The sequence below is a fragment of the Mesoplodon densirostris genome, chromosome 10, assembly GCF_025265405.1.
Source record: "Mesoplodon densirostris isolate mMesDen1 chromosome 10, mMesDen1 primary haplotype, whole genome shotgun sequence".
Lineage (NCBI taxonomy): Eukaryota > Metazoa > Chordata > Mammalia > Artiodactyla > Ziphiidae > Mesoplodon > Mesoplodon densirostris.
In genome coordinates, this window is record NC_082670.1 from 31,425,002 (window position 1) to 31,452,881 (window position 27,880).

A 27,880-nucleotide genomic window follows, 5' to 3' on the forward strand; every position below is an offset into this window, starting at 1 on the left:
GCTTGGGGCCTGACTCTTCCTCCCGCTCCACACCCCCTCCCCTCTCATGCAACCCCTTAGGGGCTGGAGGCTCTACTTCCCTGGAGTGCTAGATCCCAGGGGGACTTGGGGGCGGGGAGGGAGGTAAGAACTGGGGGAGCAGCCCTTGATCCACCTGCCCCCAGCAGGTCTCCAGCCAGTACCCCCCTGGCTCTTATTAACCCTTTCCTGATCATACTACTAGCCCAGGGGGGCACTGATCTGGGGGGAACCCTGTCCACACCCCTCTTTGCCCCGGGGCCGGCTCGGGGCTCTCCTCACTGAGGTTGGGGGGTTCCCTCCCTCCCTCCATGGTGGGGGAGAGCGGTGAAATCCCCAGGTTTAAATACCTTAATGAAAGCAGGGGATGGGGAAGGAAGGGGCTTTAGATCTAATAAATTATTAGCGTTTTAGTGTCCGTGGGGGGCGGGGTGGGTGGGGGTAGGGCGTGGCCTCCAGGGCCCTCCCTCCCCTTACTGGTGAATCTCATTCTCTATGAGGCTGTCCTCACAAGACTGGAAGTCTGTGTCCGTGAGGCCGTCAGGCGGCATCAGCAGGTCCTCATCTTGGGATGAGGATGACGGGGGCTCGTCCCCTGAGCTCCCAGGACCCCCATCCCCATCCCCGTCAACTTCTGAGTCCTGCAGCACCTGAGCGATGTATTTCTGAAGGGGGAGAAGGGTGGGGGTGAGGGTGGACAGCTGCCCCTCGTGGGGAAGGGGTGAGGGAGGACCTCATGGCCTGTGAGGGGAGGGGCGGTGACCCTCTTCCTAGGGCGGGGTGGGGCAGCCCCCAGCTGCTGAAGCCAGATCCCTCCCTGCCCCTGCTCAACACCGCCCCGGGGTCTGGAACAGGCTTCCCTTTCTGGATGACTAATGGCACACCCAGCTTTGGGGCTGGATCTCCACCAGAGGCTCTTCCCCACACTTGGCCATGGAGCAGGGCACTCACCGCAGATTTGGGGACAGCGGCAGCACTGGGGGGCCGTCCATTGCTTCTGGGGTCCACGGTATCTGTCTCCGTGTGCTCAATCTTGAGGGGCCCAGAACGAGTCAAGCAATGGGGGGAATGCCCTGGCCCTCAGCCATCATCACGACCCTACTCTCTCTCGGCATCCCTGCCCTCAGCTCCCAATCCCCCAACCCCACCCTGCTGAGATTCTGCCCTCGGCCACCTCCCTGCCCCCCTTGCCCCACACCTTGTAGTTGTGGGCACTGAGGTATTTGAAGTGTCCGAAGCAGACGTGGCAGAGACAGATGACGATGGTGATGACCAGGACCACGAATGTGAACATGGACGTGGGGGCTAGAAACCCTGGTATCGGGGCGGGCAGAGAAAGGGCCGTTACCTCTCCTCCGGGTCCCCGTCCCACGGGCTTTTGATCCCTCTGAACGCACTCCCACACTCGCACATGCTGGGGCCTCTCCCAGGCCCCGGGCCTGCGACCCCCGGCCCTCATGGCCTCCCGTGGCCTGCTCTGCCTCGACTCTGGCGGGAGTCTCCTCTGCCCACCGCCCACCCCAGTCCCCGAGGGTGGGGGGCGGCCCTCACCCGTGCGCATGGTGGAGAAGAAGAGCAGCCAGAAGAGGCACAGGATGGGCGCAGCCACCACCTGGTTCACAGCCCCGGAGTGGATCTTCTTGTCCAGCTTGGCCGGCAGGTAGGCGTAGTAGAGATTGTACCTGTCTACCAGGTGCTTCAGCAGCATGTACATGAGCCCTGGGGGAAGCCACATGGGCCCTGACCTCGAGCTGCCGGACCTTTGTGTGTCTGTCACGGGTTGTCCTGGGCCTTTTGAGGTCACTGAAGGGCTGGTCCCCCTTCTTCTGCCCCAGGCCCAGTAGAGAATAGAGCCCCAAGCCCCTCGCAGGACCACGGAACCTCAGCCTCCACTGCCTCAACCCCTTCACTCTGCAGCCCCTCCCTAGGAATTCTACTATTAGAAATCCATTTGTTTGGGTCAGCAAGCATCCTCTTAAAACCCATATCGTTCTTCCTATCTCTGCCCTTAAACAGGTGAGTATAAATTAGGTGGTAAGTTCCATTTTCCTGGAGGTTGAGGGGATGGGAAATTTCAAATGAGGACAAGGTGGTTAGTTTGGGAGTCTGAAGCCTTCAATAACCAGGGAGGGTGGTGAGGGGTTAGGATGTTAGTGGGGGGAAAGGAGAGGCCACCAGTGGGGGTGATAATTGGGGTGAAGAGAAACTTTGCTAAATTTCTTCAGAAGGAAGAGGGACTTGCCCAGGTCACACGGTACAGCTACAGCAGGGTATTTCCATGAGTAGTAAGGACCACGCTGAAACCCAAAGGTCTTTCCTGAGTTTACGGGGCTGTGTACAAGTGTGCCCATAGATTCTGTGTAGGACTGTGTGTGTGTATGTGTGTGTACACCTCAGTGGGCATGCGATGTGTGTCCAAGTATATCCACCTGAGTGAAGGCACTGGTGTGAGTAAACGTGGCTGTGCTGGGGAGACTTGGCCCAGGGGCCCAGCACACCAGCTGAGTCCAGCCTGAGCTGAGATGGCTTTTCCCCTCCTCCCCACTGGCCGAGCCCCAGACTGAGCCAGGGACCGGGCGGGAGGCCCGAGGGGCCGGTCTCCCAGCCGGGGCCCTGTCCACTCGGGTGGCCTGCCTTGCTAGAGTGGAGCGGGAGAGGTCCTGGGTCCCCCCGAGCAGGGCCCAGGTCCCGGCGCGGCGGTGCCTACCGAAGGGCACGATGATGGGGCAGGTGATACTGTAGGTCATGACCACCGTGAAGACGCACATCATCCAAGCGTAGGCTGCGCCAAACTGGAACTCGTAGGCCTGATGCTGGGGGGGAGATGGGCAGGAGGGTAGCTTGGAGAGGGGCGGGGCGGACTGGAGGGGCTCAGGGCAGGTGGGAAGTGGGAGGGGGGCAGGAAAGAAGCCAGGGGGAAAAGGAACCCAATGTCCAGGGCAGGGCAGGGTGAAGCCGATGGAGAGAGGGGCTGTGGCTGAGACGGAGGCCAGGGTGGGCACACTGATGGGGCATCAGGAGGGGCCTTCGAGGCACGAGGGGCTGGCAGGCTTGTGGGCTTGGGAATGGGATGCCCAGAGCCCTCGTGTGGGGTTAGGGCAGAGGGACCCTAGGTCTAGACCCACACCTCCCCCAACCCCCATCACAGAACACTAGACTGTCAGAACTGGCGGGGGCCTTCAGGGTTAGCTGTGTCAACCTGTCACTGTACACATGGGAAAACTGAGGCCCCAGACGGGAAGCGGGTAACCCAGGGCCACGGAACTCGCTGCCCAAGTCTCAGCACCCCGGGTGCCCCCACACTCTAGCACGGCGGCCACTGTTTCTGGTTGGGCCCACTAGGGGGCGCTGTGCGGACCGCGGCTGCCCCGGGTGGCCCTACCCGCTTCACGTTGCGCCTCTCGGCGGCCGAGCGCGCCAGGCAGAGCCGGATCATATACATGAGCAGGCCCGGGATGCGCAGCAGGTCCATGGCGTTGCCGATAAAGGCTGAGGCAATGACGTAGTTCACGAAGAACGCGCCGTTGTCCGGCAGGAACACGCACCTGCAGGCACCGGGTGCTCCAGCTCTGCACCCTTGGGGGACCCGGTGGCCCCCTGCCCACTGCCAGCGTGCCAGCACCCCCAACGTGCCTTCTTCCACGTGGACCCTTCAGGTCAGCCCTCAAAGCACCTGTGTCCCAGTGCCCCCTGAGTGTGAACCCCCGAGGCAGACGCCAGAGTGTCCACAGATGGCTCCAAAGTAAGCCCCAGACCCCCTCAGCGTGAGTGAGCCCAGAGGCACCCCTAGAACTTGTGCCCCATAAAGACCCCCGGCGAGAGTGCTTGAGACCCCTAAGGCCACCAGTGTCCAGGGTGTGATGCCGGAGGTTCCCCCCAACCCTCCCGTGACCCCAAAGACCCCCAAGGGTGGGAGCCCCAGCAATACCCAGAAGGCTCCCTGCCTTAGACCTTAACTTAACCCAGAGTCACCTCCGGAGTATGAGCCTCGGACACCTCCAGAACTCAAGCTCCAGAGACCCTACCCCAGAGATCTTCAGAGGGGAAAGCCCAGGGACCTTTGTCAGTACCCATGACACCCCAAGTGTGAGCCCAAGATTACCACAGATGGCCTAGAGCAAGACCCCTAGAGCTGGTGCCCACATAAAGAGCCAAGGTTCGTGTCCCCCAGGACCCCCTCAAAGGGATTCCCGGGGAAGTTGCGATTCCCAGAGAACTGCAGGGTCACAACTCTGGATGACAGCCCGAGACTTCAGAGGTGTTCCCAGAACTTGTGCCCCAGAAACACCCCAAAGTGTGAGCCCCAGAGTCCCCCATAGGCACTCTTAGGTGTGAGCCCAAGAGCCTTCCATAGATACTCAAAGGTGTGGCTCCAGAGACCTTCAGGGATACCTCTAGGAACCCCCATGTCACTCCCACAGTACAACCAAGATCCCACTATAGACCTCTCCAAACCTCCCGAGTGAAGCTCCAGACTCCCATGGTTAGTCCCAGGATACAAGCCCCAAAGCCCACCATAGAAACCCCCCAAGTGTGGGCCCCAAAGCCCCAAATACACCTCGGGGGTGACCTCAGAATCCAGAGAGGTTCCCAACACAGACCCCGGGACATCCCATGTATACACCCAAGACAGCCTGTGGGGCAACTTTTGGGATGATCCTGACTGTGATAGAAGCCCCCTCCTCCTCCCCGCTGCAGGGGTGGGAGCTCTGTTGCACCATCCGATGGGGGAATACCCACCCCCACCAACTGGTCTCCTTCCCTGGGGACCCCGGTCACTCACTCAAACCGAATAGCTGCCTCAGCCAAGAATTTCTTGTCAAAGAGCCACCGGAAGAAGAGGTCCAGGCTGAAGAGGAGAGGAGAGGAAAGGGGAGGAGAGGAGAGGGGAAGAGAGGAGAGGGGAGGTGTGGGGGAGCTGGAATGGCCCAGAACACCAGGGGAGGGGGAGGCCCATCCACAAGCTCTGGGGATCCCCCCAGACATGGGGCCCCTGGCTCTGTAGAGGAGGTGGGAGCCTGAGCTCCCCCTCCCCCTCGAGCAATCCCGGACCCCAGCTCCCATCCCCTCCTCCGAAACCCACCTGCTCAGTCCCAGCGAGGGCAGGAGCAGCACCATGAAGATGAGGAAGGTGTAGCACTTGTGCATGGTGGTCCTGTTCTCCCCAGAGCTGGGGCGGGGGACATGGGGGGGCAGAGGTCAGATGAGCCAGCCCCCATGCCTGCTCCCCCCGCTCATATGGTGTCCCAGGAGGGTTCCCTGGGAAGGAAGGGGGGCTTCCCAAGGTGAGGATGCTGGTCACCATCCCTCCCTTGCCAGCTCTGGGACTGCCCAGGGCAGGGAGCCTGAGGGCAGAGGCTGTGCGCCCAGGAGGACCCCAGTGAGGCGTGGTGTGTGCGTAGGGGGTGTCTCACCGTGTCCAGTGGGCTTCAAAGAAGGCAGAGTAGTAGACGATGGTGGGGAGCAGGGCCGAGAAGCACCACAACAGCAGGGTGGGGAAGAACTGGGTGATGATGGGGTTCTGCAAAGGGCAGAGGGGGGCAGAATGCGTCAGGTGGGGGCAGTCTAGTGGGCCCAGCTTGCTTTGCTTACCTGCCCCCTTCCCCAGTGAGCCCTGGGCCCCCCAGCTCTCAGGGCCTCATGTCAGAAGTCCAGAACATCTGGGGGCCAGGGCCCTATGTACAATCCCAGCATGAATAATATTAGTAGTTAGCATCTGGGAACACCTACTGATCCTGTACTTTTCATGTATTAATTCTTACATTAATGATATTACCCCATTTTACAGATGAGTAAACTGAAGCAAAATGAGAGTCAGTAAATTAGCTAGTAAGCAGTGGGTGGGGGGGATTTGAACCCAGGCAGCCTGGGTCTTATCTATTACGCTATCATCACTCAATGATTTTCAAAGTGCCTTCTCATGAACTTTGAGGTTCCAAGGAGGTTTGCAAAAGAGGTGAGGGGAGAGCAGCAGAAATGCCCCCACACTCATTGCCATCTGAGCGACCTCGCTTTCTTACATTGGGTTTCATGTAAGATTCCTTTTGATGAAGGCCATCAGAATCCAAGTTTGGAAGCCAAGGGTCTGGTCTGACCCTTCACTCTTTGGTTGGAGAGACAGAGGGATTTGGAGAAGGACCTTGTTCAAGGTCACATGATCAGTTTGGAATGGCCCAGGCTCTCTCTTCCCTCAGAGCCCCTCTAGGCGTGTGTAAACCCAAGGGAGGCCTCTCCTAGGGGGAAGGTGGCAGGGAGCCCGAGGGAAGTGCACAGAGGGGTTTGCAGCCCATGGTCATGTGGGACCTACTTAGCGGGGCTGGGCTAGAAAAGCGGAACAGGAGCTGGACTGGAGGGCATGTGGTCCACTCCCCGCCTGCCACTGCCAGGAGGGATTTGGGGCCTGGTATCTGCGTTTGGGGACACAGTGTGGAGGGTTGGGGTGTGGGCCTTACATTGAGGTACTCCACGGGCTTGGTGACATTGAACTTGTCCATGGTGGTGATGATGATGGCCGGGGTGGTGAGGAAGAAGAGGAGGATGAAGAGGACAACATTGATGACCAGGCAGCGCAGCCACCAGATGAAGCCACGGATGGAGAGGTGCTCCCTGGGAAGGTCCGGAGGCGTCACTCCAGGGCTGGACGCCTGATCCGTCCCCAGCGACACCTAGGGCCTCCCTCTCCTCCCTCTCCCCACTGGAGCCCACGCCGGCCCCACGAAGCCACCCCGCAATCCCCCTTTGCTCACCAGTAGATGTTCTGGGGGTCAGGGGCGTAAGACACGGTCCAGTTGGAGATGTGCAGGGACTCGCTGCAGGAGGAGGAGCGGGGCTCCCCGCGGCAGGTGCAGCCCTGGCACTTACACACGTTGAAGTCCTTCAGGATGCTGGGGGAGGGGGGCACGGTTACCTGGGACCTGGAGCCCCAGCTAGACCCTAGGGGCCGGGGCGGGTGGGTGGAGCTCACATGGCGGTGATGGTCTCATTGTGGAAGGTGACAAAAGCCATGCCGAGAGGCTTCTCGTTCACTTTCTCCTTCTCCCGCTTGTAGTCCTCCTTCAGCTTCTGCTCCAGCTTCGTGTAGTACTCAATGGCCTCCACCTGCCAGGGCGGGTGAGGCAGGGCCCTGGTCAGAGCCGCCGGTCCCTGCAGCACCCAGCGGGCACTGCCCAGAGCTGACTGCAGCCCAGGCACTGCTTTAAGCTCTCCGTCCACTCGCTTATCCTCACAACTACACTGGGAGGTGGGTACAAGTAGCTCTGTCCTACAGATGAGGAAACTGAGGCATGGAGCAGTCCAGAAACTTGCCTAAAGCCACAGAGCTAGTAAATACAGCAAGCTGTCCTCTTGGCTGACCTCTTCTGATTTAGGGTTTGAAAACTTGGTCACTGTAGGGATGGGGGCAAACCCAACAATGGGACTAGGGCTTCCAGGAACAGATGGGGACCTGCTTGCGGTCCGCACCCCAGCTTTGCTTCCTCTGGGAGTCTCTTCACCTTGGGGTATTTACGTGCAAGGCGTGCGTGCGTGTGCGTGTGTGTGCGTGTGTGTGTTCCTGGGGATGTGGGACGGGCCCCACTGTGGGGTACATCCATCTTCACTGTGACCTGTCTCCCCGGGACCTTCCAACTCCCACCCTCACCCATCAGGAGTCTGGGGGCGCTGAGGCCTGAGCCGAGGCCAGGACGCTCTGTACCTGCTCGCAGCCTTGCACCACACAGCAGCAGAGGTGGCCACAGGGCTTGGGGTTGATCATGGTGGGGACGTTGTCCTTGCTTTGGAGGTTTGTGAAGTAAAGCTTTCCCCGCTCGGCCTTCTTCCTGTGGGACCCAGGTGCCCGGTCACCTACTGCCCAACTGGGTCTGGCTGGAGGATGGGTAGGTAGCCCAGCTAGGGGGTCATGCAGTCCACTCCCCAAGGACAGGGGCCACCTTACTCTTTGGTTTGTTTAGGATGCATAGTTCAGACATGTCCCCAGCCCAGTGTCTCCCCACCATCCCTTGAGGGGCAGAAGTTCTTCCTATAGTCTGGCCTAAGTTTCGCACACTGTAGCTGAGGAAGGGTAACAGTGGGCCCCTTTCCTCTAACCTCCAGGCCTTGCTCTTTCCAGAGCTGAACTGACAGGCATTCCAGGGGGTGAATTAAAATCAAATGCCCCTTGGGAATTCCCTGGCCGTCCAGTGGTTAAGACTCTGCGCTTCCACTGCAGGAGGCACGGGTTCGATCCCTGGTTGGGGAACTAAGATCCCGCATGCCATGAGGCATGGAAAATCAAATGTCCCGGGAAACACCTGGAAGGGAAGCCAGGCTCTTGAGTGGCAGCCAAGGTGCCCTCCACAATGGGCAGGGGGCCCTCGGGTGTTGCCCCTGCCCCTGCCCCCAGCCCCATTACCTCTCTGCATCAAGGAACATCAGGCGAGCCACGTTGTAACATGGGCGGGCTTCCAGAACCGTGCAGTTGGGGTAGGCCTCCCTGAAACACAGTCCACCATCATCCTCTGCAGGGAGCCTGCCCACCTGCCCCCAACTTTCCCCTGTGACCCCATCACCTTCAAGACACACAGCCCCAATGCAAGCTCCCTCTTTCTGAGTCTGCAAAAATGACAGCTTCCGAGAATAAAACTTTGAAATTCTTCCTCATGCTTATCTGAGTTGGGGGAGTGTACACACATAGGCGGGGGCATGGATGGACCCAGACATGAGCGTGTACCTACGGGGCGCTGGGGACACCACGGCTGTGGTCTGATTCTTGTCTGGGGCTGTGAACTTTAAGTTGAGAGAAACTGTTTCTAGTATGGTTGTTCTCTTAACCCTGCTCCTAGAAGACCTGATTACAGTCCAATACTTAACCTTGACCATCAGCTGACCCCAACCAACTCACAACCCTGGGCTACAGAATGATCTCTGGCCCAAGACCGACCAGAGGTTGATCCTGAAACCTGACCTGAGATTGACCTCTAACCCTGGCCGGAGACTGATCCTTAAACCTGACCCAAACGGATCCATAACCCAGACCCAATACTGACCCTCAAATCCTGACCCGAGATTGACCCCGCCTTGACTTAAGACTGACCAGATAGACTCTCAGTGCCTGGTACCTGGCAGGGCTCGAGTGATGCTTGCAGGCTAAGTGGAGGAGCACTTCCTTTTTCATCCTGATCACACAGGGCTCCTTGATCCTAATCCCTAATCTAAACTGAGTCCCTGTCTTTTTCTTTCTTTCTTTCTTTCTTTTTTTTTAATTTTTAAAGAGGAAATACCAAGTGTTAAAGATTCAGGAGACATGCTTCTAAAGTAACAAGATGGACCAAACCCACGAGAATTTGGAAACTTAAATCTGGGATGGGGTCCTTGAAAAGCACTTCCCAGGAGGCTTCAGACTTTTCCCCAGACACTGCTATTGCTCAAACCATTTTAGGGTTCCTCTTTGGAAGGGCCTTTAGCCCTGTGGCAGGCTGAGCTCTCATTTTCACCCGACTAATCTCTAATCCCCTAATCCCCACCACACAGGTTCCCTGATTTTGTACACAGGATAACCCCTGATTGTGCTGGGTCAGTCCTCCAACCCAGACAGACTGCAGACCTGGACCCCAGACCCTGCCTGATGCTGACAGCTAGCCAGGGGCTCCATGAGGACAAGGGCTGCCTCCTGCTCAGCACCATATACCCAGGCCTGGGCCAACAGCCTGCACATAGTAGGTGCTCAGTAAATACCCACTGTGCTGTGGAATGAACGGGTCAATGAAATGGCTGTTCCATAATGCTCACCGTACCGATCCTAAAAACTCCAGTTAGGACTGCAGTCTCCCCAACCCCTGCTCATAGGCTGACTGCTATTTTTAATCAGACTGTTTCCTAAACAAAATCACCCACTGACCCCTGAAACAGACAACTTGGACAGTGAGCTCCCCACCGATCAAGTCTGGCTCTTCTTTGTCTCCCTGGGATGAAGCACATAGTAAGTGCACAATAAACAGTGTACTGGATCAATGGATGCTTGACTCACAGGGTTCACTCCCTCACTGCACTCAGGGCTCTGCTCTAACCTCACCCTGCCAGAACCCCTGCTGCCCACCCCATCGGAAACTGCAACCCTCCCTGACCCTGCTCACCCTGTCCCTCTCCCTGCTTTGGTTTTCTTCTTAGCACCTACCCCTACTTGACTAGTTCATTTCTTTGCTAACTGCCTCGCCCCACTAGAATGTAAGCAGATGAGGGCAGGGGCTTTTTCTTTGTTTCCTGCCATATCCCCAAACTCCTGCCCCAGTGCAGACACATAGCAGGTGCTCAAAGGATCCCTGTTAGTAAAGGACTTGTCTGTACAAGCTGACGGCTGATTCCACTTGAATGGTAACATTAAGATGTCACCTAAGTCTCAGCACACACTGTCCTTTATCCTGACCCAGCCTGCCCCCTAATGCTGAGCACCGCTTGAACCCCAGATGGGACCCCAAATCATTTTCTCACACTGACCAATGACTGATGATCTAATTTTGGCTGCTGTTCTATAAACTGTATGAGGGTAGGACTTGTTTCTAATTGATTTATGCCTGGCACACAGAAGGTGACCAATAAATGCATGTGGAATGAAAGAGTATTCACCCACAAATGCCTGTCACAAACCAGTCCTTCTCCTATAATACAGGAGCCTGGAATCCAACCCCAATCCAGTCCTGATCTAGGACGACTAATGACTTCTCATCCAGACCTCACTAAATCCTGATCCTGACCAGAGACGGAGCCCTGATCCAGACCACCAATGTCTCTAATCAGAACCACTGGACAACTCCTAATACTGACCCCAGACCAATCCCTGAGCAGCCCCTGGACTGGCCCCTAAAGCTGGCCTCTGCATTGCAAACCCCCGAGAGCCTGATGGTCTCGTATTCATTTTTATAGTCCCCAGGCCATCACAGTGACCTCAACAGCACCTGAGAACGTTTGCTGAATGAACAGATGGATGTGTGATAGGATCCCTAATCCTGTACACAGACTGTTCTGGCCACCTGGAGGTGTATATCCACCCCATCACTAAGACAGACTTCCAGCTAAAAAGTGTCTCGGAGAACATGCAGTCCAGGCTCTCCTGGGCTCCCTGAGGATCCACTGAAAGCCGAGGAGCTTCTCCCTGCTAGTCTGCACACAAGCTCTGGAATGCCACGCACAATTCTGAGACAGCCACACACCCCAAGGGCCCGTGGACCTGGGGTAGACAATCCATGACCCTGTTCAAGCCAGGAGGAGAGGCCCAGGGGACTCATTTTTCAAGTATTTCTCCTGCTCTTTGAGGGCTCTGAAGTCCAGCCCAAGTGCTAGACCGCCCTGGAGTCAGAGAATTCTTCCTTAGCCTAACCTCCACCCCTCACTGCAGCCCTTGACCCCCCCAAGAGAGAGGCGTGTGAGGATGCTCTTGGAGATGGAAAGCAAAGAAGGGTCCACAGGTCCTAGGGATGGGGGTGGAGGAGCTACTCACTCAAAATGCTTCTTGATCTTCTCTGACTCTGCATATTTGGAGATTCCGTTGATGAAGAGAGTTCGCTTCACCTGGGGTGAGACGGGGCAGGTTGGCCTTCCTGAGGCTCCGATCCGGGAGAATGCAGGGAGGGGTGGGGAATAGGTGAGCAGAGAGGAGCAGAGAGGAGTAGAAGGAGGCCTTGGGAGAAGCCAGGCCCAGGGAAAGCAGGGGGAGTGTTTCTAATAGAAATCAGGCAGTGAACAGAGTGAGAGCCCCAGGCCCCTTGCTCCCTGAGGGGTTACACAGTGGGAAGAGGGGGTTCTACTCTCAGATCCTCAGGCTGTGAGGCCCCAGCACAGTGGGTGGCATGCAGTGGGCATTCAGTACTGGTTTGGGGAGTGAATATTGAAGGAGAGGGACAATCACTCCCGTAATATCCACTGCAGATATTTCCTGCCCCGGTGCCTTCCATGCACGGCCTCACCTCACCCCCAACCTACGTCGGGAGAGGGACTGTTCTCTCATTTCACGGATGAGGAAACTGAGGCTGGGAGAGGTAACTTAACTGGCAGGATGGTGGGGCGGAGGAATCCTGAGCTGCTGAGCCATGATTCAAAGCCAGCTGGCCTCACCCGGAGCCGATACCCCTTAGGACTCGGGCAGGAGAGGCCTGGAGGGAAGGGGAGGGGCTGGGCTTGGGCGCGGACCTGGGCTCGGCTCCACTCACCAGGTCGTCCTCCTTGTAGCGCATCTTGGAGGTGTGTCTGCGCATGCTGTAGACGGTGAGCAGCAGGTACAGGAAGGCGAAGGAGGTGTGCAGCCAGAGCAGGTTGTTCCTGGCGGGCAGAGGGATGCGTGGAGCCACCGGGGTTGGGAACATTCTCAGACACCCCCAACCTCCCACTGTTAATTAAACCCTGGTACAAGGCCCCTCTAGAGCACTTCTGATCCCCTCCCAAGGTGGGCCCCACACCCCACATCCTCTAGACCCCAAGATTGTTCCATTCCAACTGAAATGTCCCCAAGAAGTCATCTCTTCATGCCCTACCTGCTGGCTCTACCGCCCTCCAACCATCACCAGCCAGCCCTCCTTGGCCCGGGGTCGCACACGGCTCTTCTTTGTCTGGCCACCCCTGGGACCTGCTCCTTCTGTTTCCATCCCAAGCCCTCAGGGACCCACAGCCATCTCTGCAGCCTCAGCATCTCTCTCCTGAACAGTCCCTTTTTCCTCTCCTCCCTGTTCCCACCCAGACCCTGGCCGCAGACCCAGGCCTCACTGACCAGCTTCCCACCCTTACCCTGATTTCAAGTTGGCAATGGTGGTTCTCCCGAAGCTGTAGGCATTGTTCTCTGGGGGGGTGGGAGGAGGGAGAGGACGACGGTGGGGTCAGGGCACATCCTCTCCTGCCCCCTCCTCTCCCCGCCCCGCCCATCCTGGCCCTCACTGACCCAGCAGGTCCCCTGAGAAGTTGACGGGCAGCACGATGCCTACGGAGAGGACGCCCACGACCACCAGCAGCCCAATGATGTGTCGCTGGAAGGACAGGTAGTGCACAGCGTCGCCGCCACATTTATCCCGGATCTCGTCATCCCTGCAGGCACCGGGGACAGAGGGATGCGGTGAGGACCAGGGCAACAGAGGGGCCGCTTGGCTCGCCTGCCCTTGCCCACCCCAGCCCACGTCCGCCCTAGCCCCTGCCAGTTTGGCAGCAGCACGGGGTTGAAAGGGGGAGCTCTGGGTCCCCCATGTTCTGGGAGGGGAGGGAGGAAAGAGAGAGAAGGAAGTGGGGGGAGGAAAAGGAAGGATGCAGAGAGAAGGGGAGGGAAAGGGAAAATAGGGGAGGAGGAGAGGGATGAGGGGCAAAGAAAGAAAAAGAAGGGGAGAAAGAAAGAAGGAAAAGAAGAAGGAAGACTGCAGAGAGGAAGAACAGTGAGGAATGGGGAGAAAAGTAAGAGGATAATCTGGAAAGGGAGGACGAGGATGGGGGCAGGTAGAGGCAGAGGCGGGAGGGAGGAGGGAGGTCTGGGAAGCAGTGGTGCTTTAGGGGTGCTGGCGAAGCCCTTTAGACTTGGGGAGGGGCCCCAGGGGCCCAGGGTCGAGGGCGGTGGTGGTGCTGACCTGTCCGGGCTTCCTGCCTCCTTCAGGGCTCACTGCCTGCCTGCCGCACTCTGGCTCCATCTCCTCACTTCTGCCTGCCAGATCTTGGCTCCTGCCTGCTGCTGGCTGGCTGCTCCCAGCCTACCTGACGCCCCCACCCGCTAGCTGCCCGCGGCTCTGAGGTGGTGGCGTGAGCCCCTGCTCTCATGGGGTGGCAGGGACGGGGAGAGCTGAGGGCAGAGCGGGACCCCAGGCAGGGGGGTGCACAGGAGACTGTCGGGGGGTAAAGTGAGGCCAGCTTGGAGGAACAGCAGGGGCCTGGCTGCCTGGAGCAGGGAGGAAGGTGCTGGGCTGGCTAGGAGTGCTAAGGCCCTCAAAGCTGCTGGTCTCTGGACTTTGTAGGGAGATGACAGGTCTGAAGTTTCTCTCTGTTTCTTTCTTTCTTTAGCGCCTGAAGACCGTTCACTTACTTTATCCTGAAGATGGCTGTCAGCCAGGAACAGAAACCCTGCGGGGACAGAGGGCTATCGGCTAGAGTCCTCACCCCACCAGCCCGAGCCTCCCTTCCCCCTCAAGCCTGCCCTCCACCCAACCCCGACCTCGTACCCACCTGCAGGCTGTGGCTCACCTGTCACAGCTCCCACAGTCCCCACAGAAACTAGCTCATCCCCAGAGAAGGGGACAGGAAAGGTGCCAGCCCTCAGAGAAGAAAAAGGACCAAGGCCAAAGGGGGTCATCGGCGGACCCTCGTGCCCAGAGTGCAGATCCCCACAAACACCCAAGGGGGCAGCAGAACTGGAGAAAGTCCTGAAGTTGTGTGGGCCAGGGTGGGGATGGGTGGAGTTCAGGGCTCTAGGAAGGGAGCTCAGGCCTGCAGCTAACACGGAGAGTTTGCAACGTGGCTGCCAAGAGCAGAGCGGTGGGCCACGCTGCCCAAGGTCCTGCACCTACCTTCCAGGATGCCCCAGAGGGACCAACCCAGGGTCACTGTGAGCTGCAATCTCCTGCTCTCAAGCCCCAAGGCTTGTCTTCAGACAGAGACCCCACTCAGGGCAAAGTGGGGATACGTGGGGCAGGGCTGGACAGAGAGACCCTCCCCCAACTTCCTACCGGGAGGAGGTACAGACATAACACGGGATGAGGGAGAGAGGTGCCCTCCAGCTAAGATGCAGGACTGTGCTACCTGTTGCCAACATCACCTGAGTCTGGGGATCATCTGGACACCTCTGGCTGGCAGGGGTGATAGCTTTGCTTTGCCACTTACCAGTATGAGTCCAACTCAGGAAGCTGACAGGCCTCTTTTGCTATAGCGGCTACAGGAGCTGCCGCCCCCAGGGCCCACAGCCTAAGCTGGACTGATCAGTGCCACCCTAGGGCCTGAGGATTAGAGTTCTGACCAGGATTAGAGTTCTGACCCCGGCAGAATGACAGAGGGCCAGGCAGGTAATGTCAGAGTGTGGTGTCTGACCTGAAAGGGGTCTGGGGTCCCCTTGCATCACCAAGGACATGCCTTGTCTACAGGGGCCCCTGCCCCTCAGCTCCAATCTGCAAGCAGGTCAGCTGGCCCCAGGCAGCCAGGGGCTGCCAACCTGCAACCTCTGAGCAGCACAATGGATTGTGTGTTTTGCTAGGTGGGCCTGGAAGGCTCATTATTACTTCTAGAACCGCATCTAAGAAAAAAGCCGTCCTTAGCATTGATCACTGGAGGCGGGCACAGAACTCTATCGCAGCAAATGACATTTAGAAATCACAGATGTTCAACCTATGCTGGTTTGGAGGCTGCCATAGAAGACAGAGCCAGGAGTTCTGGGTCCAGGGGCTACCCCGTGGCTCTCAGACAAGCATTACGCTTGCTGAGGAAAAGGCCACACTCCATAGGCCCTTGACTCCATAACACTGGAAGCTACAGGCTGCTGAGCCCACCTGCCCTGGAGGAGGGGGTGATAAGAAGTTGGGGGGAGGGCACTCACATTGTCTCTTTGGTCAAAGTCGACGGAGCTGGAGACAGACGTGAGACGCTCATACCGGTCATGACTGTCCCCGTGCATAGCTGAGGCCACACTGGGGGTGGGGAGACGAGAGATCAGAGAGCTGGTGAGTCCGAGTCCCTGGGGAGCCAGGTGAAGTGGGTGGGCTTCCACTCCAGAGTTCCAGGGTCCAGACAAGGCACAGAAAGCGCAGAGGCAGAAGCAGGGATGAGTGACTGCTCTCTCCCTGCCTCCCTTAAACCCGCCCCTTCCCTTCAGGGGACCCGGGGGACCTGGGGAGCACTGATGCAGGGCATGGGGGTGAAGGGAGGGGGTCGTGTTCATCAGCACCCCGTGGAGGTCGAAGGAAGAATGTGAGCTGGCCCTGCAGTTCCGGAGCTGACCAGTGGGGGATGGGGGAGAAGAGCCCACACCGGGCACAGGGCAGTGGAGGGCGTGTGGTGAAGGCCAGGCTGGGCCAGGAGAGCCCTAGAGGGGCTGGGGGTGAGGGGGGCTGGGGGGTGTCCGCCACCCTCCCTGTTCCCTGACCCCAGCCGCTGCTGAAACTCCAATGCCAGGCCTATAGACAGAGACGGTGATGGACACAGAAGGCCAGACTCTGAACTTCTCTGGCAGCCCCCCTCCCAGGCCTCCAGAAGTGAGCAGGGAACCCTGGAATAGGAAGAACTAGCTGTTAGGGGGTGAGAAGCCACTGGAGACACCCAATCTTGTCTCTGCAACCAACAGGATGACTATACTGTGGGCTCTCGGGAGGATGGCTCCTCCACCCCAGCGAACCGGGACTGCTGAGGCCTGCGTGTATGGGGCACATGGGGAGGGTTTTCTCCCAGGCTGGGGGCCGGAGGGAGAGATGGGGGAGTGTGGCAGAGACAAGCTGGGGAGCCCCCTGCTCTGCAAAGCACACCACCTGTGTTAATCCGAACATGAGCCTGCAGAGGAGAAAGCTGAAAAGAGAAACCGGCAACGTGGCAGGAAGAGAAGAGAAGCATGAAAGAGAAGAAAAGGGAAAAGCTGGTTTAGTGGGGATGAGGGGGCTGCTGCCCCACATACTATTCCTGTTCCACTCGGTCCCTCTCCTGCCGCTGGTGCCTGGGGACAGAGAACAGACAGAGTTAGCGGGGGCAGGGGTGGGTCTCCAGGGACTGGCAAGGGACAAAGGCCCAGCTGTGGGCCCTCATGCCCCCACGCCCGCTCGGGGACCAGTCCCTCTTCATCCCCCCACCAAAGAGGATGAGAACGGGCTGGCTCTTCTCCTATCCCCGAGGAGTGCGGACGAGATGTGTGGGTGCACGTGTGTTGTGTGCGCATGTGCGTGCACACGCAAGCCTGTGTGTAGGGGTAGGGGCGGGTCCCGGAGCCTTACCTGTCCGCATCTGTCACCAAGGCCAGCCGCCCATAGTCCCAGGCCACCTTCCGGAGGATAGAGAACAAGAACAGCAGTGCCTGAGGAAGGAGAGGGTGGTTGGCAGGAGGAGAGGTCGTTCACCCCCTGGACTAGCCAGGACGGCAGGGCAGAGGGGCAGAATTTTTGTCTTAGAAAGGGATGACTCTGGCTGGGGTGAATGGTCAGAGGCTAGGCTTGGGCTGGGTGATGGGCATTCCCTCCTGCAGTCATGCCTGGAGAGTCAGGGGCAGGTGGGAGAGTGGTTAGAGCTGCAGATGTTGGCCAGCTATGTACAGGGTGTGAGTGCCAAGGGTGGAGGGTGGCATGTGGGCACTCACAAGGAAGCACATGAAATCCAGAGCCAGCACGGTGGGGACGCCCCCGAACGGCAGGCCCTGCAGGACGGTGCTGCGGATGCGGGCACTGTAGCAGTAGTCCTTGGGATTGCTGTTGTTGAGGGCTGTGGTGCCCAGTGTGGCCAGCAGGAAGGGCAGCATGGCTGCTACTGCCGCATGGTCCTCCTGGGAAGAGGGCAGAGCAGTCAGCTGGGCTCGGCCCCTGTCCCCCTCACGGTTCTGTTCATGGCTCCGGCAGGATGGGCGTGGGCAGGGGACAGTGAGGGCAGATCCCCGGGCTGCCTGGGTGGGTGGAAGCTGTGGCCTCTGGAGATAAGGGCCTGGGGAGGGGAGGGTTGAGTCACATGGATTTACCTTCACTGGCTCTCGGGATGCAACCCCACCCTGGATCTAGAGAACTTGGCTCAGGTCTGGACTAGGGAGACTGGTTTTTCTAAGCTGGAAGCTGTCTGTGAGTCTCTAGCATTTACCTCCTACCACCTCCATACACACACATTGCCTCTCCCTCCCTCTCTCTCTCTCTTTCCCAACACAAACCCTCTGCCTCTGTCTCTGTCTCAGGCAGGGGGCAGAGCTGAGCCTGAGGGAAGATGGGGAGGGTTCTTAGGTCTAAGTGGAGGGGTCTCTAGGCCAGAGGAGGATGGGTCAGGAGCCAGTTACCTAATCTTGATCTTTTCTTTCTACCCCTATTAGAAAAATGGCATGGTTTCATTTGTTCAGTTTTCAACTCTGTTAATCACCTTCCCAATATAATTGGCTTCAAAGTAAGATGTTCAGCTTTAGAGTTGTCCCTCTGTCCTCAGAGTAGGGGTCTGAGGATGGAGTCAGAGTGGGAGGTCCATTAAAAAGCAGGACTTCTGGGGCTTCCCTGGTGGCGCAGTGGTTGAGAATCCTCCTGCCAATGCAGGGGACAAGGGTTCGAGCCCTGGTCCGGGAACATCCCACATGCTGTGAGCAACTAAGCCCGTGCACCACAACTACTGAGCCTGCGCTCTAGAGCCCGCGAGCCACAACTACTGAGCCCCCTCACCACAACTACTGAGCCCCCTCACCACAACTACTGAAGTCCGCATGCCTAGAGCCCGTGCTCCGCAACAAGAGAAGCCACCGCAATGAGAAGCACACACACCGCAATGAAGAGTAGCCCCCGCTCGCTGCAACTAGAGGAAGCCTGTGCACAGCAACGAAGACCCAATGCAGCCAAAAATAAACAAATAAATTTATTTTAAAAAGTAATCTCTGAGAGATTAAAAAAAAAAAGCAGGACTTCTGGGTTTGTGTGACCTGCCTCACTCACCCCAGCTATACCTGTTTACCCTCATTCTTTTTCCTGGGCCACGGCAGAAACTACACCTTTCCCCGCTCCAGCCTCCTCACCGCTTATCAATTTTCTTTGCACCTGAGTTGTGAGGACTACAACTCCCAGAGTGCCCTGCTCCTGCCCCGGAGCAGGGCAGGCTGGGAATGCCATGCCCTGCAGCAAGCTTTTCCATTGGCAAAGGAAGGGAGAGTGGGTGGGGGCCTCTCACCTGGCCCAAGCCCCCTGCAGCCAGGGTAGTGTCCTCCGGCCTGGTTCCCTGCCATGTCTGGTTGTCCAGCCCTCTAGGGTCTGGTGGATGGGTAGGGAGGAGGAGGAAAGGGGCGGCCAGCCTGGATGCCTGGGTTCTGCAAGTGCCTGGGGACCGAGCTGAGCCCGGTTCTGGGGAGGCTCCTGGGGTGGAGGAGAAGTGTGGCTGTGGCACCACTGCCCCACCCCCACCCTACTGGAGGGCCCCTGGGGGCCCCTTCTGCTGACAACACTGAAGCTCTGCCTTGTAGGGGTGTGTGGGGGGAGTCCCCAGGGAAGAAAGGAAACCAGGCAAAGACAGAGAACAACAAACCTAGAATCGGTGACTGTAACTCTGGAAAGCAAGCGTCCCCCAGCCCCCTGGGGTGGTTTGGAGGGTTTCTCCTGCTCACCAATCCCATATTTTCCCCTGCCTCTTCCTAAAATTTCAACTGCAGGGCAAGACGCACCAGCTCTCAGATGGAAGGGAAGCTGGGGTTGTCTGTGTGTCTCACTTGGTCCCAGGGAGTCTCTGGGTTAGGAAGGCTAAGGGAATAACTGCCCTGTGTGTTATGCCTCCCTCTTCCTTTCCAGCCCAAGTTGCCTTAAAAAAAAACCCATTAACTTAGTAATTGTAGCAGGTGCCATGTATGGAGCGCCCACTGTTTCAAGAATATATACATTTTTCATTTAATCATTGACACTCCAGAGTTGGATGTCACTGCCATTTTAAGATGAGGGCATGGGGCTCAGAGAAGTTAAGTAAGTTTCCCAAAGTCACACTGCTCATAAAATAATGGACCTGGGGATCAAACCTAGGTCAACTTCTTTCTAAAGCTTTAACACTTTTCAGGGTACCTTGATGCTTTTCTGATGCGCCTAGAACAGGACTCTGCAGACCACAGAAGCTTCACGAACACTCATTACGTGTTCTCTGGCTAGAGAACACCACAGCTCTGTGAGAATGTGTGTGTTTAGGTGTGTAAACTTGTGTAGATATGTGTATCTGTGTGTGTGTGGGGTGAGAGGTGGGGAGCTGGGTGACTACATGGCAGTCCACGGAAATGAAGAGAGTCATTGGTCTCTAAGTGGGGGTGTGTATGTGGGTGTGTCTGGGAGCCTGGGTATGTAAACATAAGGTGCACCAGGAAAGGTTAAAGGTAGGTATAGGTATCTTGCTGTGGTAATTGGGGGGCCTCTACACAAGTCCCCCCTCCGTTAAGTCCCAACTCTAATGCACTCCAGAAATTGATCCAGCCCATACCCACTCCTTGCCTGTTTCCAAAACTCCAAGGCTCCACCAGGCCAGAATGTAATGGGTACAAACCCCTGGAGCAGCATCCCCCCTCCATTCTATCCTCTCCACTCCAAGGAGGGTGGAACATTCTGGGAGCTCCTACATAAGGGGACCCAGTAGAGTAGGTGAGGGTCCAGGTACGTGCTTAGTAACTGAAGTCACCAGGTCCATCTGCTGCCTTCCTCTTTACAGTCACAAAGCACTCTCCCCTCTGCAACTGCACTGCTCTTCCCACCTGCACCAACAGGAAGGCAGGGCACACTCCCCATTTGACAGGGCAGGAAGCAGGGACCGGGGTGGAGAAGCCACTCACAGGGAGGTCACAGGGCAGGAAAGGGTGGAGCCAGGGCTGGTGGCTCGGCTTGCTGACAGGGTACTCCAAGCTCTTAATTGTGGAGGCGGGGTTGCTGGGCTCAATTTCACCCAGAGCAGCTGCTCTCAAAGCCTTCACTGAGAGCAGATGAGAGAAGGGAAGAGACTGAGGCAGAATGTTTGGGGGAGGGAGGGGCAGTTTATCCACTCCACAGGGTTGCCTGAGCAGTGGTATCCCAGAATTTCTCTAGCCTGACACTGAGGCTTTAGCTGGAAGTGTGCAGGGAAAGTGATGGGGGATTTTATTTCTAGCTAACTGATGGTTACTTTATCATCAAGAAGTGTTTGCATGGTGGGGGTGGGGTGGGGAGGGAGCTATAAACTAAAAGTTTTTTTCTTAAAGAGTTACTAGGAAAGATTTAATTTAGGGCTTGGGATCATAGGAAGGCAGTGTGGTCTGTTGGGAGGAGATGAAGATGGAGGCTAGTTCTGTTACTATGTAACCTGGGCCTCAGTCTTTCAATATGTAACAAAGAGATATTAATGCTCTATTAAGAGAGATGGGCAAAAATGTATCCACAAATGGGGATAAAAGTGGTAGGAAAAGAATGCATTTATCAAATACCTATTTAACTCGTATTTTGTGCCAGGCACTGTTCAAAGTGCTTTACAAATGTTATCTTGTTTACTCGCCATCACAACCCTAGGAGGACACTAAGGTACAGAGAGCGTACATCACCCGCTCAATGGCACACAGCTAGTCTGTGATAGATCTGGGTATGGACCTAGGCAACTTGGCTCAAGCCCATGCTTTTAACCACTGCACTTTTCGGCCTCAGCCAACAGAGGGGCCACTTCCATCAGGATGCTGGGGGTTGGGGGCTGGGGGTTGCCAGCTACAGCTCTGGAGAAATGCCACATCCTATTTCTACCTGTTTGCCTTCCCTCTTGCTTCTAGCTCCCAGACCTTCCACCCTGGGTTTGTGATTTCAGGTTCTGAGACAGGTGTAGGGGACCAGCAACAGAGCCTGGTGGTTAAGAGTACAGGCTCTAGGATGAGACAGATCTGGCTTCTGACCTGGCGACACTACCTCACCACCCTGGGCCTCATTTCCTTTGTCTGTAAATGGGGATAATAATTCAATCATGTGGTTGTTTTGAGGATTAAACAAGATGATTTAGGTAAAGCTCTTAATACAGTTCAAGGTACAAATGGATTCTAAAAAAATTAGCTACTGTTATCAATAAAGTGTGGAATAAAAGGGGTTGGTTTAATGAAGGAGAACTGGTAAAAAGCAAAATAAAACAGAATTTAATATGCTAGAACCCCTCAGTCTGGATGGGCTTCTTGTCTAGACCTAAGGGCTTACAATGCTTTCAGGACTCTGCCACCGAGTGGCAGAGAATGTTTCCAAACTCTTCAAACAAACTGATCCATCTATAGCAGGCTGGGAGGTGGGGGCATGGGAGGGTGGTGCTATGCCAGGATGGGTCAGAAGTTCAGGGAAGAGAACTCTTATTGATCCACTACCAGGCAGGGTGCCAGGCTCTTTACCTGTACTATCTAGTTTGATGCCCACGAGTAATCTCGTAAGGAGATGGTAGTAAACATACTTTTTAACTGACACTAAGGTTCAGACAAGTTAAGTAACTTGTCAAGGTCGCACAGCTAAAGAATGGCAGAGCTGGAATTTGAACCCAGGTCTTCAAAACTGTTGTAATTGGAGGGAACTTGTAGGGTGTCCAAAAGGGGGTTGTTAGCTACTCACCACCTGCCTTCTGCCTTGACACATCCCTACCCACCCACCCATAGGCCAAGACCCAACTGGGTGAGCCAAAAGCAGGCCCCAGCATGTGCCACCTGGGGCATGCCAGGGCCTGGACCCTCTGGTACCCAGGAGGACAGTCATGCTGCCAGCACCCCACCCCCCAGCCCCCCACTGGAAGCCTGACAGACACTGTCACTCCCCTCCTCACATGTTCCTGGGAGGCAGGTCTGGGGGCTCCTCCTCAGGAGGGGCTAGGGCGGCCTCACTCTTCCTGGGCTGCTGCAGACCCAGGGAGAGGCCAGAGAGTAGTATTGGGTACAGAAGTCCTGGCCCTCCCGCCTGTGCGCCGCCCCCCCTCCAGGAAAGTGGAGTGCTGAGCGGCCAGACCTCCACCCAGGGAACCCAGGCAGGAAGCAGCACAGAGCCCCAAGGGCAGCCGGCCCCTCTGACCTCTCCTCTCCACTTCCCAAGCGTCCTACTCTTCTGGGGAAGAAGGCGCCAAAGCTTTGGGACTGTCCTCCCTAGGTGGTCCAGCAGGCCAGGAGGGACAAAGCACACAGCCCCCCCTCCCCCCAACAGGGCCTTTGCCCCATTCCGGTTCCGAGTCCGAATCCTTTCCCCACCGCGCCCTCCAACGCAGGCCCGGGCGGCTCATGAATGAACTGTACTGTGTGGGGCGCAAGGAGAGGACACACTCCCGGGGCCAGTCGCCTCCCCAGTCCTCCGACCAGTCCCCAGACGGACCGGGGGCAGCGGCCGGCCTCGCAAACCTTGCCCTTGCCGAAGCCCGAACCCCTGCCCCGGGCCGGCTTCTGGGGTACTCGGCCCCTGGAGCAGGAGAAAAGATAAAAGACACCGAGGACATTGGACTTGGAGACCCTGGAATTCAAAACTCGGGGGCGGGGGCGGCAGATTCCTCACAGCGGCGGCGGGCTGATGGGGCGCTGCTGGAACCGCGGAGGGGACGCGCACCTGGACCGGGCAGGTGGGAGAAGAGTGGCGCTAGGGGGCCGGGGGCGGGGGTCCCACCCGTCGGATCTCTCGAGGGGTGGGGACAGAGGTAGGTGTACCTCTGGACCCCCGGCAGGGGTTGGAGCACTCACATGATAGGCTCAGGATGGTGCGGGGTTGGGGGCAGCGCGCGGCACCACTGGTCCCGCGGGCCCGGGCACCCCTGGGTCCCGCAGGAGGTTGAAGGGAGGGGACGCGCAGCTGAGACCGGGGTTTTTCTTTGGGTGGTGGTGGGATCCTCAAAGAAAAGAGAGGGGGCTGGGGAAGGGTCTCGTACTCACCCCCAGGCGCAGACTCAGCTCCGGCTCGGAGCCCCGGGTTGGGGCGGGGCGGGGCTGGGGGAGGGGGAGGGGAGTCGCTGGGCGGCTGGAGCTCCGGGCTCCTGCGGCGGCCGCGGCAGTGTCTGGGGGAGGGGGAGCGGGAGGAGGGAGGGGGAGGATGAGGGGGCGGGGCCGCGCAGGTCCCTCCCCCCACGCCGGCACACGCAAGGAGCGGGCGCACTCTCAGATCGCCGTCCGCCTAGCTGGGTCCGACGCGCAGGCGCAGGGCGAGAGGCCGCGTAGGGGGAAGGCGGCCTTGGGCCTGTGGAGGCCCGCGGCAGGATATTCCAGGGCGGCGAAGGCGGTATGGAGTCGGGGGGTGGGGGCGGAGGGGACGTCACTCTCCTAAAACTCTGCTTCCTCTCTCCCTTGCTTCCCCGCAGGAGGGGTGGCGCGCACTCCGGGATGGGTGAGGAAGGGCCGGAGTGCGAGGATCGTGGGCCCTCTGGGGGTGGAGGGGCAGTGGGAGGGTCCCGACGGGGAAGGAGGCCTCTGACCCGGACCCTCCTCCCTCCCATCCCCCAAGGGCGGCGAGGGCTCCGGTGGCCATTGCGACCCCGTGCCCCCGGCCCGCGCTCACCTGCCTTCCCGGGGACTGGGCGGTCTGCCGCTAGGTCTCCCGAGGTGGCCTCGGCCGGTCACTCTGGCGCGGCTCCTCGGGTTTGCCCACTTCTCTGTTTCTCCCTTTCCTTTCCCAACTTGGGTCTTGAGATGACTTTGTGACTCGTTTGCCAGGCGCTTCTGTGGTGTGGAGAGTGAGTCCACCGCTTTCACTGTCATGCCGATGAGTGGCTACCCTGGCTGAAGGGGTTTCCCTGGTTTCTCATTTCATCAGAGGCTGCACCTGCCAGGGATTAAGGCTGGAAGGAAGAGAGAGAGAGAGGGGAAGGAGAGAGGTGTGTGTGTGTGTGTGTGTGTGTGTGTGTGTGTGTGTGTGTGTCTGCGCGTGTGCATAACTCCTGTATGTTACCCACAAAATAGATCACAGAGGCACACGGAATACCAACTTTTCCATTTAATTGTGGGTTCCTGGAAGGCTCTCTTCCCTTCAGGCTTGATGGGGGATGGTCTGGGGACAGAAAGGAAGTATTGCTTTTCACGGTGGGCAGTAAATGAACTTTGCTACCCAAAGAGATTGATGGACTGAATTTATAAAGAGGTTAACAAATGAGCATATGACAGAGTCACCTCGGGTTACTAGGGAAAAGGTGGGAAGTTGGGAGATACTTGAACTTGGGCTGCTGGACAGAGGAAGGGCACTGCCTACCTGGGTGTGTCTGGTTCTTGTGGCTGATCAGTGTCTCTGCTGTCTGCTGGCTTTTTCAAGGGTTCATTAGTACCTTGTTTAATGCAGCTGTAAGGTTTTGATGCAGTTCAAACTGAATTCCCATTCAAAGTGAGTCTCATCGGTTAGTTGGAAATCAGTTTAGTGGATCATGGCCATCATTTAAGAAAAAATGAAGTAGAATAGAAAATATCAGAGAGCATTGTACTTAGGGTAAGTATTGTTTCTGGACACTTGCTTCAGGTATACACACGTGTGAGTGTGTGTGAGGGTATTAGGAGGTGTTATGCAATGCGTTTCTGTGTGTCACAGAAAAGTTCGAAACGTTGGTTTCCTGTGTTCTCCTGTTTGCGCTCTTGCCTTCATCAGCATGCGTTTAGAGTCATTTAAAATTGTCCACGAGGATGCAGTTAGCACATCAGGGATATAGAATAAAGAACAGAGTGGGTCTCTTTTTTCAGGGAGGTTACTACGCTAGAAGACAGTTTACCCTTCACTCATGGAAATACGTACAATGGAAGAAGAAGGATTTTGTTGGGGTAGGAAGTAGGTTGCCTTCCTAAGAAGGCCAGAAAGGGAGGTGGGGTTAAGCTGTGTATGGTAGACTGCCTGGTGAGAGGAGTCTTTGTAGGTTTGAATTCTGGGAGCTGTTTTGGGTAGCAGCAAGACCTTTAGATGAAAAGGAATCTGTCCTATTTGTGTTGTTGTTTTTCCCTTTTATGGAATTGTCCATTTTGCCCTTAGAGCTTCTTGGATGTATATTTTCTATGGAAGTTTTTACACGTTGTGTTGATTTTATAGTTGTAAATCTGGTGTGATCCATTGCCAAGTAGCCCTTGTAATGGATATGTGGAAAATGGAAATGGGAGTCCAGAGTTACCTGGGTTTGGGACCCCTGAGGACCACTAGGAGGCACTTCTCATGTATTATTATCTTTTTAATAATGCAGTTAGGCGTGTTAACATGTGGTGGATTCCAGATCTATTTCTGCCTGTGCCTAATTAGGGTCACCACATACTAACAGACAGAGAGAAGAGGAAACATTTCAGAAAGACCGAAATGAGAACTGAATGAAGTACACCGTGGAATCCATGAAGGAACAACGGCCAAAATGTTTTATTAGTGCCCCTGAATATGAAGGGTAAAAACCTTCCCTGGAGCCCATTTTTTAGGTGCTCTGTTGAGCACTGAACATAATTATTTAGACTCTCTTCATCATCTAGAATCTTACATGATGCAAGAGTCCTTTGAAACCTGTCTTACCCCACCCCTGTCTTAGGGGATTATGACACCTGGACCCACATAAGATGGATTTTCCTATTGTTTTCGTTACTTGGATAGTTCTTATGGCCATGTGGGAACTTGGGAGGGTCTCAAAAATCAGGTTACAATTGATTCTTTTTAGAGGCCAGTGGTTTGTTCTGGTTCACCCTGGTGTGATTTTACATGTGTATTTAACAATGACAACCAGCTTGTAGGAGAGGGCTATGATTCAAATCCCAGAAATGTTGCTCTGGGTCAGGTAATATGCTCTCTTATTAAGAAAAGTGCCAGGTAGCTTATTATTCACCAGTGAAACAACTCAGAGTGAGAAAGTCTCCTTGTCGAAAAGTTAAAAAAAAGAAAATCATCTATGTCTTTAGAAAAGAGGAGTACTTTTCCTAGTCTACTTTAAGCTGAAAAACGCTTTCAGGACTGAGTGATCTTAAAGAGACACCCACAGTGCTGCCCTGAGAATCAGGGAGTGAGACTCTTCTCCCTGGTCAGAATCTGGGAAACAAACTACTTATGCTGCAGACCTGGGCCCTACTGGTTAATTCAGAGAGGGGTTCTCCCACTTGAAAAACCATCCCTTACGTGAGTGAAGCTAAAACACGTTCATTTCCTTGCCTCTTTGCTCTTACCAATGACCCTTGCTTGACAGAGTCACTGAGGCCTGGAGTGGTGGATTCCAAGGAAACAGACTTGGCAGGAGAGGAGGGGAGGAGGGGTGGAGGAGATACCCTTTTTTTGGGCTTTTCATCCCACCCCCATCCCCCTGCCTGCCCACCTGACATCTCTATAAACCTGGCTCCTTGCCACTGGCTTGGTAGAGGTACTAATAGGAAAGAAATATGTACGTGATTAAGTAGAATTTACCTTTGCCTTGTGCAGTTTTTCTGAGTTAGACCATACCAAGAATGTTATAAACTTATTTCTGGAACTATAGGTGTTTGCACACCTGTGAGGTGGGGATGGCAGGGGAGCAAAGCTAGAAATAGGTAAGATCTACACATTGAAAAGCCAACTTGAATAATGGAGAACTGTCAGATATTTTTAAGAACCACGATTTTAAATCTGTAACAAGGTTGAGCAAACAAATATACAGGTAAATAAACACGTATAGTTAACCAACAGATAGAGACAAGAACCCTGCAAACGTTTTTTCTTTTGTGAACCAGATTGAGAACTGGGGTCCTCACTGGTAGCCATGGTAGAAACAGCCCATGGTGCTAATGAGGGATTGCTATTGCTTCTTGATAGTAACGCTGTGAAAACTCACACCTTTGCATTGGTCGCAGGCTGTGCTGTTTGTGGTGCAGATATCTATTGAAAAGACAGCTTTTTAATTCCTGAGTTTTAAAAGATTATGTGGCAGCTTTAAGAGAGGAGAAAGAATACTTGCACTGTGTGGGGCGTTTTTGTTTCTGTGAAGTTTATTAGTGGTTAAAGCAGCACCTTAGCTGGGCAAGTATTGTGCAGGGTGTAGTAGAAACAGCCTTCTACCCTTCTTCCCTTCCTAGGACAAGCCGACAAGTCGCTTAGCAACTCTGACTTAATTTCTTCACCTGCGAAATGGCACTTACTCTGTTGAACCTTCAGAACTGTTCAAAATCCTTAGGAATCAACCCTCGCCAAACTGTTGCTCTGTTATTTATCTTTCTGTTTCCACTGGGTGCTCAAGAATGAAATCAACCAAGAAAGTGATCTGTGTGAAAGTACTTTGAGAACTGTAGCATGTATACTTATGTGAGGTTAAAAAAACTCACAAAAGATGTTTTAAA

At 55.9% G+C, this 27,880-nt stretch overlaps 2 protein-coding genes across 3 annotated transcripts in view; one reads left to right on the forward strand and one right to left on the reverse strand.

Annotated features, from left to right (window-relative positions):
• TMEM63B (transmembrane protein 63B) lies at positions 1-24,249 on the reverse strand. 2 transcript variants are annotated; one of them, XM_060109257.1, is made up of 24 exons: positions 24,132-24,249; positions 17,279-17,461; positions 16,920-16,999; positions 16,607-16,645; positions 15,539-15,629; positions 14,039-14,076; positions 12,920-13,062; positions 12,769-12,820; positions 12,198-12,306; positions 11,489-11,559; positions 8,408-8,488; positions 7,712-7,835; positions 6,983-7,116; positions 6,765-6,902; positions 6,471-6,624; positions 5,433-5,539; positions 5,102-5,188; positions 4,802-4,867; positions 3,401-3,563; positions 2,726-2,831; positions 1,570-1,737; positions 1,217-1,332; positions 970-1,050; positions 1-683 (listed from the first exon to the last, which is right to left on the reverse strand). In XM_060109257.1, exons 2-24 carry the CDS (start codon positions 17,435-17,437, stop codon positions 492-494), a joined length of 2,499 nt encoding a protein of 832 aa, XP_059965240.1. In that variant the 5' UTR covers positions 17,438-17,461; positions 24,132-24,249; the 3' UTR covers positions 1-491. The 2 variants fall into 2 exon arrangements, with proteins under 2 accessions (XP_059965240.1, XP_059965239.1); XM_060109256.1 differs by lacking the exon at positions 24,132-24,249 and adding an exon at positions 23,513-23,638.
• MRPL14 (mitochondrial ribosomal protein L14) overlaps positions 23,738-27,880 on the forward strand; it is a 12,108-nt gene continuing 7,965 nt past the window's right edge. Inside the window, exon 1 of the mRNA XM_060109261.1 lies at positions 23,738-23,855. The gene's annotated coding sequence lies outside the window, so the exon portion shown is untranslated. The remainder of the gene's footprint in view (positions 23,856-27,880) is intronic.